The sequence below is a fragment of the Spodoptera frugiperda genome, chromosome 1 (genome assembly GCF_023101765.2).
Source record: "Spodoptera frugiperda isolate SF20-4 chromosome 1, AGI-APGP_CSIRO_Sfru_2.0, whole genome shotgun sequence".
Lineage (NCBI taxonomy): Eukaryota > Metazoa > Arthropoda > Insecta > Lepidoptera > Noctuidae > Spodoptera > Spodoptera frugiperda.
In genome coordinates this window covers 7,892,779-7,907,056 of record NC_064212.1, presented here as the reverse complement: position 1 = coordinate 7,907,056, position 14,278 = coordinate 7,892,779, and the positions used below count along the sequence as shown (strand labels likewise).

The following is a 14,278-nucleotide window of genomic DNA, read 5'->3' as shown; positions in this document are numbered from 1 at the left end:
CGTGCATAGCCGTAGCGCCCACATTAACGGAAAATCTAGACACATTTCTTGGACTCTTCTCCACTAGAGCGTGTAAAGAAAGCGGCCTGCAGCAATAATTAAAACACCATATCTATATGAAAAAGTGATTTGTAGGTGTGTACGCACGATAATTTGTGCTAACTAACGGAGATAAAATCAAACTGTGTATCGTTCATTAACACATCGTAGACATTTTATACTTTTTAAATCGCTCTTAATAATCTTAACTAATAGTGCATGTCTAATTGCCAATTGTTATGATGATGTAATCATTATACGTCTACTTCTTTAAATACTTTATGTTTTTCAGATTATTCCATTCATAATAGTATCTGTTGATTTACCTACACTTGTGTATTCATCGGCATCATGCTTTAGATGAAAAATGAGAATAGGTTTGGTAAATGAAACTAAACTAACGTAACATTCCTCTTACATCACTTTAATAAATTAATTAACATTAATACATACAACTGTAGTCACAAATAAATAAATTACATTTAATAATTTACTGACATAGATTTGAAATCGAGATGGACGACCATTGCGTCGCTGAAGGATGTCCACGAAGGACGGTACTTTGGTTTGAGGTTATTTTGTGTGTTGGCGCGATGGAGTCGCCAGGCGGTGGTGAGCTGGGTCTGGTGGTGGCAGTGTTGCTGGTTGGCGTGGTGGCGGTGTGACGGTGTGCCCGCGCGCTGGCTCCCGACGTGTAGACGAGGGCTACACGCTCGCCGTCGTCTGCTCGCCGTAGGAGTACGGATCCACCGCGCCTGCTTTCGCTGGCCTCACCACATACAGGTTCCGCCTTCGAATTAAATACTAGAATTAAAAGATTTTAAATTAAAATATGAAGCAACATCAAGTAATTGTCACCAAAAATACATTACCGAAAACAAAAAAGAATCATAATTGATAACGCAAAGCTAATGTTGCATGAAAATACTTAATGTCGTTGTTTGTACGATATTTCATTCTTACCTATGGTGTCCATCAGCGTGTACTTGGAAGGTAGTTTCAGCGGGAGCTCCGTCATGGCTGAACAGTTTCTTCAGAGCGATGATACCAGCAATAGTCAGGGCAACCTTACTGGCGATCAGAGCTTTACCGGCAATGGCAGCTAGAGTCTTTAGTGCCATTCCTCCCACAATCGTTACGGTAGTGAAAATACCGAGTAATAGGTAGGGTAAAACCTTTTTACCTAAAATCACATTTCAAACATGTTATAAAATTACTTCAAGGTAACATAAAACATAATTATATTGATGCCAGAACACAGCATTACCTCTACCCCTGCCTTCCGTAGCCAAATCCATTGAGATTGTATGCGTGCTCATTAATTGCTCGAATCTCGTGCGCAGCATGGTATCCAGCTTGTCTTCTGTGGACATACCAGGGAAGAAGCGTGGCTCCGCAACAGCGGAGGGTGCGTCAGCTTGCTTCACCAACGTCAGCCCATCAGCGAGCTGAACGCTCTCCTGTACAGCACAAACAGAAACATCATTACACTACCGGTATCACTTGAACCTTGACAAACACAACACACTAATCACATGACTGCATCACCTGTTCCACTGCTCTCGTGAGTGCCATTAAAGCCTTGCCCTTCAAACACATGGACATATGTTTTTGCGCACTGCAATCGTCGTAAAGTTTCTGTAGAACAGAGAGTTCTCCTGTCCACCACCACGAGCTGTCCTCAGCTCGCCCACTGTCAATTTCGTTCTGCGCAGAATCGTCGACCTCCATCCTACGGGATCTTCGAGGTCCGTGCACATTGCCCGAAGCAACTACGACACAGATAACTGATAGAACGTATATCCGGAATGCGGTACACATGTTCGTTTTTGTCACACACAGCACTAAAACTATAACTGAACGTGTATGAGGGTGGTCCAGCAGCGACTGCCTGGCGGTGGCGCGGGCGAGAGCTTATAACTGTGCGCCACTTGGCCGTCGAGCACCACCAAACATCCGCTATTCCGCACTAATTCTCCGCACGCGCACTTATGTAACTGAACTTGAAAATTATCGAGAACCATTTTCCAAGCCAATTTCTCCGATAAAATGCACGGTAAAAAGCAAGACACATATCTGTTACCAATTGCAACGAGTGCTGCACCTACTTCACGTTCACGTGTGTGAAAAAGCGTAATTACGAGCCACTTGCGTGTGTTGTGAACACCATTCAGTCCCACATTTCATTCGTAAGAGACTGATTTCAGTTGATTTGTTGCCGTTGGATCTGAGCTGGTGGAAAATATTTCAGTCTTTATGAACGCGTGCGCAGAGTGCACGGTGACATTACGTCGGTGCTAGGTGAACTGTAGTGGCGTGGCACTCGAGCTGAGGATGTACCTATACGTTGATAAGGAACCACGACTATATACGGCTTACAAGAAAGTAAAAGCAATATCGAGCAGTATTCATGTAGTTGTAAGTTATAGTAATGATAAGCTACAAATGTTTTATTGCATTGCATCATCATAATGTCGGTTCCTCACCTTTTAACCTTAAACTTGTCTTAAAATCAATGGGTAAATATTTATTCCAATCCGAATGCTTATTTTTATGGTACACCAGTACTCGTTGTCTCATTCTCGCGAAAATTTCGGGTAATCCCTTTGTTACGCTTCTAAGCTTCCCAAGAAATGTCATATTAGAAATATGATCAGTGGTTTTGGTTGAGATTTGTCTGTCAGTTTCTCAGTAAGCAAATCTCTGATATTTGGTACAAGACAGTTATTCATGTTGCTGGGACGTGCCTGACTTCAATGTTTCGGTGTTTTTCATGGTTGTATCTCTTGTAGATCTTGGATTACAGGTATTACAGCGGTTTGTGGTCGTGGCGAGCTTGTTTTATTGAAAAAAGTAGAGATTAAATTTTATTTGTGAATATTTAGTTAGATTTTATTACTATTTATAGGCTTAAAAAGTAATCATGTACCTAATTTAACTTATCCACTAATATGGGTGAAGTTTGTGACACTTATTTATTAATGCGATGTCTTTCACGTGGGTACTTGATTGATTCAGAATAAATTCAGGTTTTTGTAACTTTTTCTTTAAACGTCCATGAAGATTACCAATTATTATAGGTATTATAGATTCAAAAATTATGAAATATGCACATTCTTTACAGTAATTTTATTTTTCATGAATTCAATGAAATGAACTGGAGTTTGCGGCTTGAAATCCTACTCTTAGCAAATATCGAGAAATACAACTGATACGTAACAGGATATGATTAAATGATTTAATGAATTGACACATAGGAAAATGCAGATGCAGCTAGGGCACCTAATAACCATCCTCGAATATTTACTATGTTGGTAGTTCGTAGTAATCACATTGCACGGACGACTATACGATGCGCGTGAAGAAAATTAAAGCAAATACATTTTGTTCTTAGAACCATTAGGTATAATGGCCTAAGTACTCTAGCACTCTATACCTACCTACCGCAACTCTGTAAGAGGGGCAATGGCATGAAGTTATGAATCTAATAAAATTATTGATTACTGTAAATTAACCATTAATGGATCGTTTTAACCACCGCTCACTGAAAATTTAATGTCTTGCCTACTCGTCTGCCTATTCGTGCCAAATACAAATGCGTGTACACGCATACCTATGCTTACTTTTCCTATTAGTGTAACAACGGAAATGGTCTTTTGGAATTTGTATCACTTGCCACTCGTAACTTTCACAAATCATTTAAACTTATGTCTAGTTAAAACCTCTTTTTTTAAGGGGGAAAATCAACCAATTTGTTGTTCCGCCCTAAGTGACGCGAGAAAGAGTGTCAGACTCTTACTGACTAAAATCCTACTCCTCCTCTTCGAGCCGGAGCCCCGGAATACCGCTAGGTCTTCCAAAACTCCGTATCAAGCATCAGCCCTACGGGGACCCATGTGTGGTGGTCTGACGGCTCTATGAGGCGCGCGCGGAAAGCGACTCTCCGTACGCTCGGGTCTGGTTCTGGTCAGCAGGCCCAATACTTTCGGTGGCCAGAGATCGTCAAGTGATTCCCGTCGAAATTAAAGCCCAACATAAATAGTAAATTAAAAAAAGAACATCATCGATATTTCCCAAATACCTTACATAGATAATAGACACGTACCTACTTAATCAACCAGAATCTGTTGATTTTCAATTTTTTTTTACAATTTTTAAGTGTAGAAGAGCTATGCTTCGGCACGAATAAGCTCGACCGGAGTGATACCACGGCCTCACAGAAAACCGGTGTTTTCGAAATGTTTCGTTGTGTGAGGTATTACCGGATGCCCATTTCCCCCTTCCCAATCCCCGATTCCACAACAAACCTTAAATTCCTAAACCCTCTGATATTTCGTCCAGGCGACAAGTGAGCTCGCTTGCCGGCTTATTTAAAAAAAAACGTGAACCGTCCACAATACATTTCCACATCGTGCTAAAGTTTGAAAGGTTTCTCATTCTTGATTAAAGCCGCTATCAGATATTTTTTGGACTTCTTGGTCTTGGGCCTCCGAAATTTTCTAATGAGTAATAAATTGTAATAAGAAATAATTATCACAAAGTCCCTTTTACGACTCGGGCATCGAACCCGTTATACGTTAAACAGTAACGGCGCCAATACCGGAGTGTTGACTTAATATAAATTCATCGATTTAAAGGAATATAATATAATCGATTATGTATTTTATTATTTTGTGAATATTGAATTAAATTACTTGACGGTAATTCACGCATTCGACATCGTCCAGAAACCCAAAAACAGAAGAAACTTTTCGTTCGTGACCACAGTGACATAAACTGTCAATGTCACTGTCACGTGTCATTTTCAACTCGTGTTGCCTTGTTTTCTTTTTGTATCCACATGCCAAATAGCATGTAAAAGTTACAAAATATCTTATTTAATTTCAACAGTTTCCTGAAACAAACAATTTTATAAAATGAACGCTGAAAGTGAAGTAAAATCAAACGATCTCAACTTTTACGGAAGTGACCCAGGCGCTGTGAAATTTGGAAACTTTATAAACTATTATTCATTTCATGATGTGAGTGAAAGGATACAAAATCTACATCCCCAAATGTTTCCAGAACCAGTGAATAACCAGATCGTGTGTCTAGATATAGGTTGCAACACAGGAGACCTATCAAAGGCTATATACATTTATTTAAAAACTATCTACCCAAACTGTGATATCCATATGTTAGCAGTGGACATCGACTCTATGTTGATAGAAAGAGCTAAAGAAGCTAATGATAATCCTCATATTAAATTTATAACTTGTAATATTATGGAGCAAAATGACAGACAACTTATCCAAAGTTATTTAGACTCTTGTAATCAAAGAACTTTTGACTTATCATTCTGTTTTTCAGTAACAATGTGGATTCATTTAAACAATGGAGATGCGGGTCTGTTAGACTTTTTAAAATATTTAAAACTTATTTCTAGAACAATTGTAATTGAGCCCCAACCTTGGAAGTGTTACAGAAATGCCCAAAGAAGAGTTAAGAAGTCAGGAAATAATTTTGACTTGTATGAAAGTTTAAAAATTAAAAGTGATGTTGATATGGTCATTGAAAAGACTTTGTCTGAGGACACTCACATTAAAACTTATGAATCTCAATTTTCTTCTTGGAATAGGAGAGTTCAAAGCTTCCATAGACTAAGTACTCCAGTGAATAATTAATAAATACTCGTTTTAAAAGCTGTAATTTACTTAAGTATAAGTAAAAATAAATTTTAATCAATATTAAATATTTTTTTATTTTGGTATTTTTGTGTATCCTTATGAAACAGTATTTACAATTTCACATCATGTTAAATTAGAATTAAATCTACTTACCCTTAAGTTTGCATTTTTTATTTTTATTTGATACAATTCTTAAACTGTAATATATTTTCAGTTACAGTCAACAAAAGAAATAAATAACTACAGTTTTAATAGAACAATGTTTTGAATTGAAATTAATGATAGTTCTCACATAATGTGAATTACTTTTGATGCTTATGTTCAAATACTCAAATGCTAGTCAAAAATATAAGTGTCACTACAAACACCTTAGAAAATGACAGAGATAGTACAACTTAAAATTGAGTAGCATTTTAGTATTCTGGTGTTACTTTGGCACATAATACAATACATAAGAGCATACAATTACACTAGCTTATCTTCAATTGACTTTAAAATAGAATAACATTCTCAATTATTTTTTTTACATCTTAATAATTAGTCAGCTACTCATCCTACTCATATTCAAAATTGTAGGATACATCAGTTATTGATATGTCACAAAAGTAATACAATCTACTGTAATCTACTGAATCTGATTTTGCATTACATGTTATCTTATTATTTAGAATGAAAGAACATATTTTTACTGTAAACTTAATTAAACATTTTATGTACTTAAGAAATACCTATACCTATTTTGTAAACTTCTTATATTACAGCAATGGACAAACCAACACATATAGAGAGAATTTTAAAACATATAGAAAACACACATAATGAGAGTTGGGGTGTTTTGCACATCTTGATAGCATGAGTTTATTGGGTATGTATATAGAGATAGGGAAACAGGAGCTTAGTATCACCACAGACAGATACTGTGGTCTCTGTCTTGTGTAATATTTGTGTGATACTGTTATTCATGTGTGAAAATAACGACAGGAATAGGATAGATTTTGCAATCAATGACATGCCCCAAATATTTTACTGGGTGCCAATGGGTTTGCTATCCTTGGCCTAGTGTATACTATACACCGTTAAATAAGAAGTATACAAAATAGGTAACATCTAATTATAAATAATTGATTAAAATAAAAGTTACAGTCAATATCATGTGGTCACTTCATCTGTGCTTGATTCAAACTCCAACTTGACATCTCCGCCAAGTCCATCTGTGTCTATTTCTGTTTCTTGGGCATTCAGCATGTTCAGTGTTACCTGAAATTGATAATAAAAAAAACTGTTAGAACACAATAGTTGCAACTATAATAAAATTGTAGACCACACTGTACACTATGGATGTATTAAAGTGATTTGATTTGGATAATTATCAGTTTTTCTGTAATATTACATTCCTTAAGTAACAAAATTCATATAAATATGGATTTAAGGTTTGTGTAGTCAGTATCTATAGCTTTGTTCTAGAAATTCAATTCAAATAGTACTCAATAGGAATTGTATATTAAAGAGTTACTATGGCAATTTTTAAATTAATAAAATGTAGGTAAATGGGTACTGGTGTGTGATTTAAATTATTAAAAACATGTGTAAGAACTTCATAGGATACTAAATAAATAATTAAATGCGACTTGAACAACCTGTTGCGATAGAGGTGCAGAATGGATGTTGTGCTGTGTATGGGCTGGTATGTTGGCACTGGCTATTGTCCTTTCTTCTACTATTTTCTTCTTCACAGGCGTTTTAGGCTGCTGACTGAAAAATACAACATTCATTCCATGTAATAAAGTCAAAAAACTATATAAGTTAAGTTTCAAATCAGATAAACCAGACTAAACTAGATACATTCTTATTAGATCCAAATTTATGGCTTGGATCCAAAAGCAGCAGCAGTTATTTCCCTTAAATATCTCACCTAATACTTGGCTCTCCTATAGGATGCAATGTCATTGCTAAATCTGCTAATTTATTAAAAGCAGCTCCAGCTTCTGTAAATATTTCTCCTACCTGAAACAGTTTTATGTACGCACATTAAACATGAGATAAATCAATTAAATTCTAAGTTGTTAATGTTTATTTTTCTTATGTACCTTTGCCGCCGAACTCGCTACAGAATTATTCATTGTTTATTACACAAATTCAAGAGGCACCGAACTAAATTTATCTGTAAAAACGTAAACAAAAAACGACCCGCGATAGTTCCAAAATTCCTAAATGTCATTTGCAGATGACAAAGCTACTGTCAAGTCTGTCAACTGTCAATGAAAAATAGTCGAGTTGTCACACATTTTAGTCGATTTTAATAGCTATAACTTGCAAATTAACGTGCGGAATTTCATAAGCATTTAATCAGAAATCTTTAACATTTTTTAAATTAGATTAGATTTTATACCTTTTTTCAAGTACAACTTCTTGTCTTTGGTACACGCAGTTTTATACACTGGCAGCACTACTTGTCTATGGAACGGCATGTTAAAATTTGACAGCTATAAATTGAGGTTATGTTTATTTACATGCTATTGAAAGTGAAATAAGTTTTTATAACATAGTTATTATTTTGTAAAATCTATAGATTGCAGTCAACTAGCGAAAGCTTTAAACGGCAATATTGTGATGTTAAGCGAAAAGTAGTTATCATATAATAATATAGTTGTTTTCACATAATTTAATAATTTTATTTCTAAGTGTAATAATTACGCCTACTGTGCTGCATAATGAATAGACCTCCGCGTCCACGAATGATGAACAACTTCCACCGAGGGCCTATGCCCTATCAGAATCAATGGCGACCTCGAGGACCACCACGATTTCCTAGGTTTGGACCACCAGTCATGAAAACAGAAAATCAAAATAGTGAAGAATATTGGTGTGAGACATGTGACAGAGGTTTTCCTACAGCAGACATTCTTGAAAAACATAAACAACAACACCAGGTAAATAATCTACTTTAAATAATTCAATCTAAAAACATCTATTAAATGGTAATAATATTGGTCCTAAAATAAATCTGAGCTCACCATAATTATTATGTATAAGAGAACAACATACTAGCACACAAAGGTTTGGACTGGTTTAGACAATCTCCAAAATAGGCCATGGAGAGCCAAGCTACTCTGGCTAGCAATTACCACCAAAAATCACCATGATGATTACCAGCTAGACATGCTAGTCTTAGTAATATCAGGCCATGAGATTTGTATTCATAAATAATAAATATGAACATGTGTTATTTTCAGAAATGCAATATAGATGGTTGCCAATTTGTTGCACATCCAAAAGTCATCACAAAACACATACAAATGCAACATTCAACTGGATTGTATAAGAAAATTGCTAACTTGAACAACCCTGAAGAAATACAGAAATGGAGAGAAGAAAGAAAGAAGAAATATCCTACAAAATCCAATATAGAGAAAAAGGAGGCTGAACACCAGGAAAAAGTTGCAAGAGGAGAAAAAATGAACTTGAACCGTGACCATAGGAATAACAGAAAGCCACCAGGTAATACTTTAATTATTTAACTCTCTATCTATACTAAAAATAATAAGAGAACCTCTCCTTTTCTTAGATAATCAAGCTAAATTCAAGTACAACTTAATGTGGTTCTCCTCTTTTTTCAGCTCATGAACCAGGCTTCAAAAGAAAACTAGGTACTGACAAAAGAAACCAGAATCCTAGAATGAACAGAGAAAATTGGGGTAACAAACAAAACTCCAAACCTAATACAAAAATATCTACAAATACTTCTGAACCCCCAAAGAAAAAACCGAAAGTTATCCCCACTCCACCTGCTACAGTTGAAAAGAATAAGCTGAAACCATTCGCTGGCATTCTTAGTATAAAGTTGGATGACCCTGCTGAAGAAGTGCCAGAGGCAGAAGAGAGTAATAATGAACTGTTTGATGATGATTATGATGCAACCATAGAGGTTCCTAAAGAAACTCCAAACAAGGAGCCTGTGCTATGTGGAGCCTTAACATCTCTAATGTGTGAATATGGATCTACAGATGAAGAAACTGAAGAAAAGGATGATAAAGAAGTAAACAAATTAGTACCAAACCAGAAAGAAGTTCAATCATTAAATGAAAGCAAAATAAAGCCAGTTGAAGATCCTCCTAAAGTTGAGAAAAATGAAAGTGACGATGATGACGCGCCAGAGGAAGTAAAGATAGAAAAAACTAATGTTGAACATGATACAACTCAAGAAATAACAACGAAAAATAAAGAAAAGCCTGTAGTAAAAAGTGTTATCCCGCCGAAAAACATAGAGAGACCTAATTATAAGACAAAACGAAAAGTACCATCAACACTCCTCCAGAAACTGTTGCACAATGAAATTAGGCAAGAACGTAATATAGTGTTGCAATGTATTAGATATATTAAGAAAAATAATTATTTTGATAAACCTAGCCAATAAAATTAAATTTTATTGACATTATTTTTAACCAAGCATTTTTTTATTATGTTCCTATTATATAGGTACCTATGTTAAACCTAATTTTACCATGTGAGCTCACCCCTTATTACAAGGGACTTATAACACAAATGGTTAAAAGTGGGTGCACATTGTATAGCGGCATTAAGTGCCGTAATGTGCACTTCTGCCTACCCCTTCGGGGATCAAAGGCGTGACGTTGTTTTTTACCTTGTGAGCCAATGACTTAGGCGCTTTGCACATGGAGCAACTATTGGAGCAACTGGCAACTGGCAACTAGCTGTTTACATATATTTCAATTGAACCGCGCACACATAGCAACTCGAGTTTCGAGTTCCGGTAATCGTCAACAGTTTTCAGTTGCTGTAATCGATGACTAAGATAGTTCCTAATTGCCGCAACTAGCAACTGTTAAATATTATACCGGTTTTTAAAGTTGCCGTCGACGGCGACGACGTAATAAAATGAGAACAAGTGCTGCTTCTTCGATATCCATTGTCACACTGAACGCTGATCGCTGCGTAGATTTAGCAACTCGGTTATGAAAGTTGCTCACAGATTGCCATAAAATTGCGGCAAACGTAAACGTTATAGCAACTATCAACTTTTTACAAGAAACTTTTAAAATGTTGATAGTTTCCTCAACTTAAGTTGCTCCATGTGCAAAGCGCCTTAATAAGGAGGATGTTATTTTTCTTTTAAAAAAAATCTATGTCGTCCGTGTGTTTGCAAACATACAAGTTTTCATTGTTTAGCTACACGTTGGCAGCCGGTCGACCATCCAACGCGCCAACCGTACAAGGTATGGATCACCTGGATTCGGCAGCAACACTGCACAGCAGCCAATATACTTTTTATTGAAGGAGAAATAGGGCCGCAAATAGGAAATTAATCTCAGACCGACAGTTCTGTCTCGAGATTTTTATTCAAATCGATCGGCAAATTATAGAGTACCTACATTGCCTAGGGGAGATCAATAGCTCAGGTGGTGACAGTATGATCAAAAACCTGACCAATATGATTGTGTATGTACGCTAAACCTAGGCTATATAGAGTACAGTAAAACGGGGTGAATAGGGACAGTTGAAAGATGAACAGGTAGGTATAGGAAAATTCTTCATAGTATCTATTCACCCCGTTTTCCTGTCCCTATTAAATCTAATGTCATGGTTCCTGTACCATAAAATAAATTTTTAACAGAATTTAAATGCATCTATTATAATATGAGCCAGCCTTCAAGATTTTCGAAGTTTGAAGGTGTAAACAAGTGGGCGCACTTCACCCCAAGGCGCGACTCTGTCCAATATCAATACCTAACGGTAACCTAAACGATAAAGAATGAAATGGGTTTTCTATAAAAGAAAAAGATTGTAATAAGGTTTTCTTATTTTTATTCGTCTAAACAGATGTTTAAGACTGGGCGGGAGCCGCGGGAGCAGTGGTAGCCGCAGCCTCTTCACGAATGCGATCCTTCTTGAGGGTTCCCATAAAGGCAGCCTTGTCAGCCGGCGTCTGGAAGCGACCATGACCGAACTTGGACGATGTGTCGATGAACTTAAGGTTGATCTTCTCAAGAGCGGCTCTCTTCGTGTGCGTGCGCAGGGACTGGAATTACAAATAAAATATTATTAAAATGAATCCCAAAATCAGTTGACATACCATTTCATTTAGTGCTGCACATAAAATATGTACTGGTTTTATTGCAATATTCTAGATACACACCTTCCTCAAAGTGATGACACGCTTCTTGGGTCCCATACAGCAACCCTTGATCATGACGAAGTCATTGTTGACTTCTCCATAGTGGGGGAAACCACCCATGGGGGTGATGGACTTCTCAGACAAGTCATATTCAGTAGAAGCATTGTTCTTGATAACCTTGCCATCCTTGGTGTGGATTCCTGAATAAACAAAAAAATTTTAATTTTATTCTGTGTCTTGTAGTACACTAATGCAAGGTGAATTTTAGTGACTGAAATAATGAAACAAACCTTGTCCAATACGGTAGATCTTCTTGTTCATCTCCGTACGGTGGTGGTAGCCCTTCTGACCAGCACGGGCAACGGTGAATGACACTCTTGAAGGATGCCATGCTCCAATACAAGCTACCTTACGCAGACCCTTGTGCGTCTTGCGGGGCAGCTTCTTTGTGTGCCAACGGGAGGTCACACCTATGGAATAAAGATATAATTAGTCTGGAATTGGGTACAAGTAAGAAAAACAAAGATAAGAATAAGTGAAAATGATCCATACCTTTGTATCCTTTACCCTTGGTGACACCAATGCAGTCAATCATCTCATCCTGAGCAAACACAGAGTCCACAGGAATGGGCTTTTCTAGGTGTTCCCTAGCCCATTTGACTTTGTCTTCAATAGTTCCACCATTGACTTGGATCTCCATGATGTGAGCTTTCTTTTGACGCTGTTTCAACAGCTTCATTTGGGTGTGAGCGATTACCCTGACCACACTGCAGTAGCGGATCATTTTCTTGAAGTCCTTCTCAATGGACTTGCGTCCAAGCTCATCTTGCCATTTCTTACTGGCCTTAGTGAATGCCTTCTTCTTGCATTTGTACCTGGTGAATCATAAATTGCCTGCTGTAAGAAAAAACCAAAAGGCCTCATCGTTGAGCGGAGACCAATTGGTAGCAATATGCACTGGGCATATTTAACATAGAACTCTCATTTCCAAGAGGAGAGCTATAAATTTTGATTAGAAACATTGTGAAAATGCATCAAAATAGAAGAAACAGTAATAGAAATGCTGGAATTTTAAGGTTGTTTGTACATCAAATGATAAGATAAATATTTACCAGTTCTTGTAGAACCGACGACGGCAGTCCTCGGACATGTGCTCGGCCCAAACAGTGAGCAGAGCGCGGAGACCATGAGGAGTTTCGATGTAACCAACCACACCAACGCACACCATTGGTGGCGTCTCGATGATGGTCACAGCCTCCACGATCTCCTTCTTGTTGATCTCTGAGAAAAGTGGTATGATCGAATTACACGTTTCGGTAGAAACAAGACAATTATCGAAAAGAATGTATTATTCCCAACTTACTTGATCCAGGACGGTCGGGTTCACGAACCACGTGGGTCATACCGGCCTTGTAGCCGATGAAGGCGGTAAGGTGGACTGGCTTGCTAGCATCATCTTTGGGGAATGCCTTTACTTTACCACGATGACGGCGGGACCTCTTCTTGGGGTAGAATCCCATGGACCCATGACGGGGCGCCGAAAACTTTCTATGCGACTGAAACCAGATTGCACATGTTACTTACGGTGAACGTGGAGAAAACCATTCATGAAGAGTTTAAATATAAACATCAGTCCGCCCTAGTAAAATCTTCACATAGAACTCAGGTTCTAACCGTATATTATAAAGATAGGAGATCATCATTTGCATGTTTCCACGACCACTACATTAGCAACAAAATTTAAATTAAATAGGAATTCGATTGTGATAATATTATAAGCAAACATTATAAAACACCACATTGAAAATAAATTAATAGGCACATTACAGTAAAACCACAAGATTGAGAAAATAATCACAGATTTGCCGGTGAACACCTACCATGTTCGTAGACAGTCGCGACAAAAATGGCCGATTGAAAAAGAGTTTATCCGTGAGCTGTCATCAATGAGCTGTCTAAAATAACAATGTTACCATGTACATAATACCAAAATACCTTTTTTATCGAAATATTTATTTTGAAAATACAACTTATTATTTGTGAGCTGTTCTATCGTTGTACGTGTTTGTAGTGGTTGATTCATAACTTGCGTGTCCTTGGGCGCCACATCGAGCAACACACATATGGCATAATTATAAGAATATGACAGACTCACAGACTGTATATTCAGGGCACCAGTTTCTAGTATCTATCTAAGACTATAGTACTACTTAGAGAAGTTTTTTTTAATCTAAAAGGGCTCTTTAAGGGCTTTTACCAAAGTTATGCTAGCCCCATCGTACCCTTTTTAGGATTCCGTGGCCAAATGGCAAAAAACGGAACCTTTATAGATTCGTCATGTCTATCTATCCGTCCGTCCGTCCGTATGTCGCAGCCATTTATTTTAGAAACTGTTGGGCATACATAGAAACCTTGTAGGTTGATGTAATCTAGTAACCGC

General features: G+C 37.2%; 5 protein-coding genes across 6 annotated transcripts; 2 read left to right on the top strand and 3 right to left on the bottom strand.

The window, feature by feature from the left end:
• Nucleotides 1-442: 442 nt before the first annotated feature.
• On the bottom strand, nt 443-1,944 carry LOC118273711 (uncharacterized). 2 transcript variants are annotated; one of them, XM_035590809.2, is made up of 4 exons: nt 1,588-1,944; nt 1,307-1,499; nt 1,003-1,222; nt 443-829 (listed from the first exon to the last, which is right to left on the bottom strand). In XM_035590809.2, the coding sequence occupies exons 1-4, from the start codon at nt 1,858-1,860 to the stop codon at nt 745-747; spliced, it is 771 nt and encodes a 256-aa protein (XP_035446702.1). In that variant the 5' UTR covers nt 1,861-1,944; the 3' UTR covers nt 443-744. The 2 variants fall into 2 exon arrangements, with proteins under 2 accessions (XP_035446702.1, XP_035446703.1); XM_035590810.2 differs by having other exon boundaries at nt 443-843; nt 1,588-1,941.
• Nucleotides 1,945-4,814: 2,870 nt separating this feature from the next.
• LOC118273129 (RNA 5'-monophosphate methyltransferase-like) lies at nt 4,815-5,864 on the top strand. The gene has a single exon (XM_035589928.2). The coding sequence runs from the start codon at nt 4,956-4,958 to the stop codon at nt 5,700-5,702; it is 747 nt and encodes a 248-aa protein (XP_035445821.2). The 5' UTR covers nt 4,815-4,955; the 3' UTR covers nt 5,703-5,864.
• Nucleotides 5,865-6,778: 914 nt separating this feature from the next.
• On the bottom strand, nt 6,779-7,947 carry LOC118273133 (uncharacterized). The gene is made up of 4 exons (XM_035589932.2): nt 7,793-7,947; nt 7,618-7,709; nt 7,343-7,457; nt 6,779-6,962 (listed from the first exon to the last, which is right to left on the bottom strand). Exons 1-4 carry the CDS (start codon nt 7,823-7,825, stop codon nt 6,855-6,857), a joined length of 348 nt encoding a protein of 115 aa, XP_035445825.1. The 5' UTR covers nt 7,826-7,947; the 3' UTR covers nt 6,779-6,854.
• Nucleotides 7,948-8,171: 224 nt separating this feature from the next.
• On the top strand, nt 8,172-10,147 carry LOC118273130 (FMR1-interacting protein NUFIP1). The gene is made up of 3 exons (XM_035589929.2): nt 8,172-8,635; nt 8,939-9,203; nt 9,323-10,147. Exons 1-3 carry the CDS (start codon nt 8,417-8,419, stop codon nt 10,117-10,119), a joined length of 1,281 nt encoding a protein of 426 aa, XP_035445822.2. The 5' UTR covers nt 8,172-8,416; the 3' UTR covers nt 10,120-10,147.
• Nucleotides 10,148-11,511: 1,364 nt separating this feature from the next.
• LOC118273128 (60S ribosomal protein L3) lies at nt 11,512-13,883 on the bottom strand. The gene is made up of 7 exons (XM_035589927.2): nt 13,719-13,883; nt 13,202-13,394; nt 12,951-13,119; nt 12,391-12,713; nt 12,129-12,308; nt 11,860-12,038; nt 11,512-11,742 (listed from the first exon to the last, which is right to left on the bottom strand). The coding sequence occupies exons 1-7, from the start codon at nt 13,719-13,721 to the stop codon at nt 11,548-11,550; spliced, it is 1,242 nt and encodes a 413-aa protein (XP_035445820.1). The 5' UTR covers nt 13,722-13,883; the 3' UTR covers nt 11,512-11,547.
• Between the last annotated feature and the right edge of the window lie 395 nt (nt 13,884-14,278).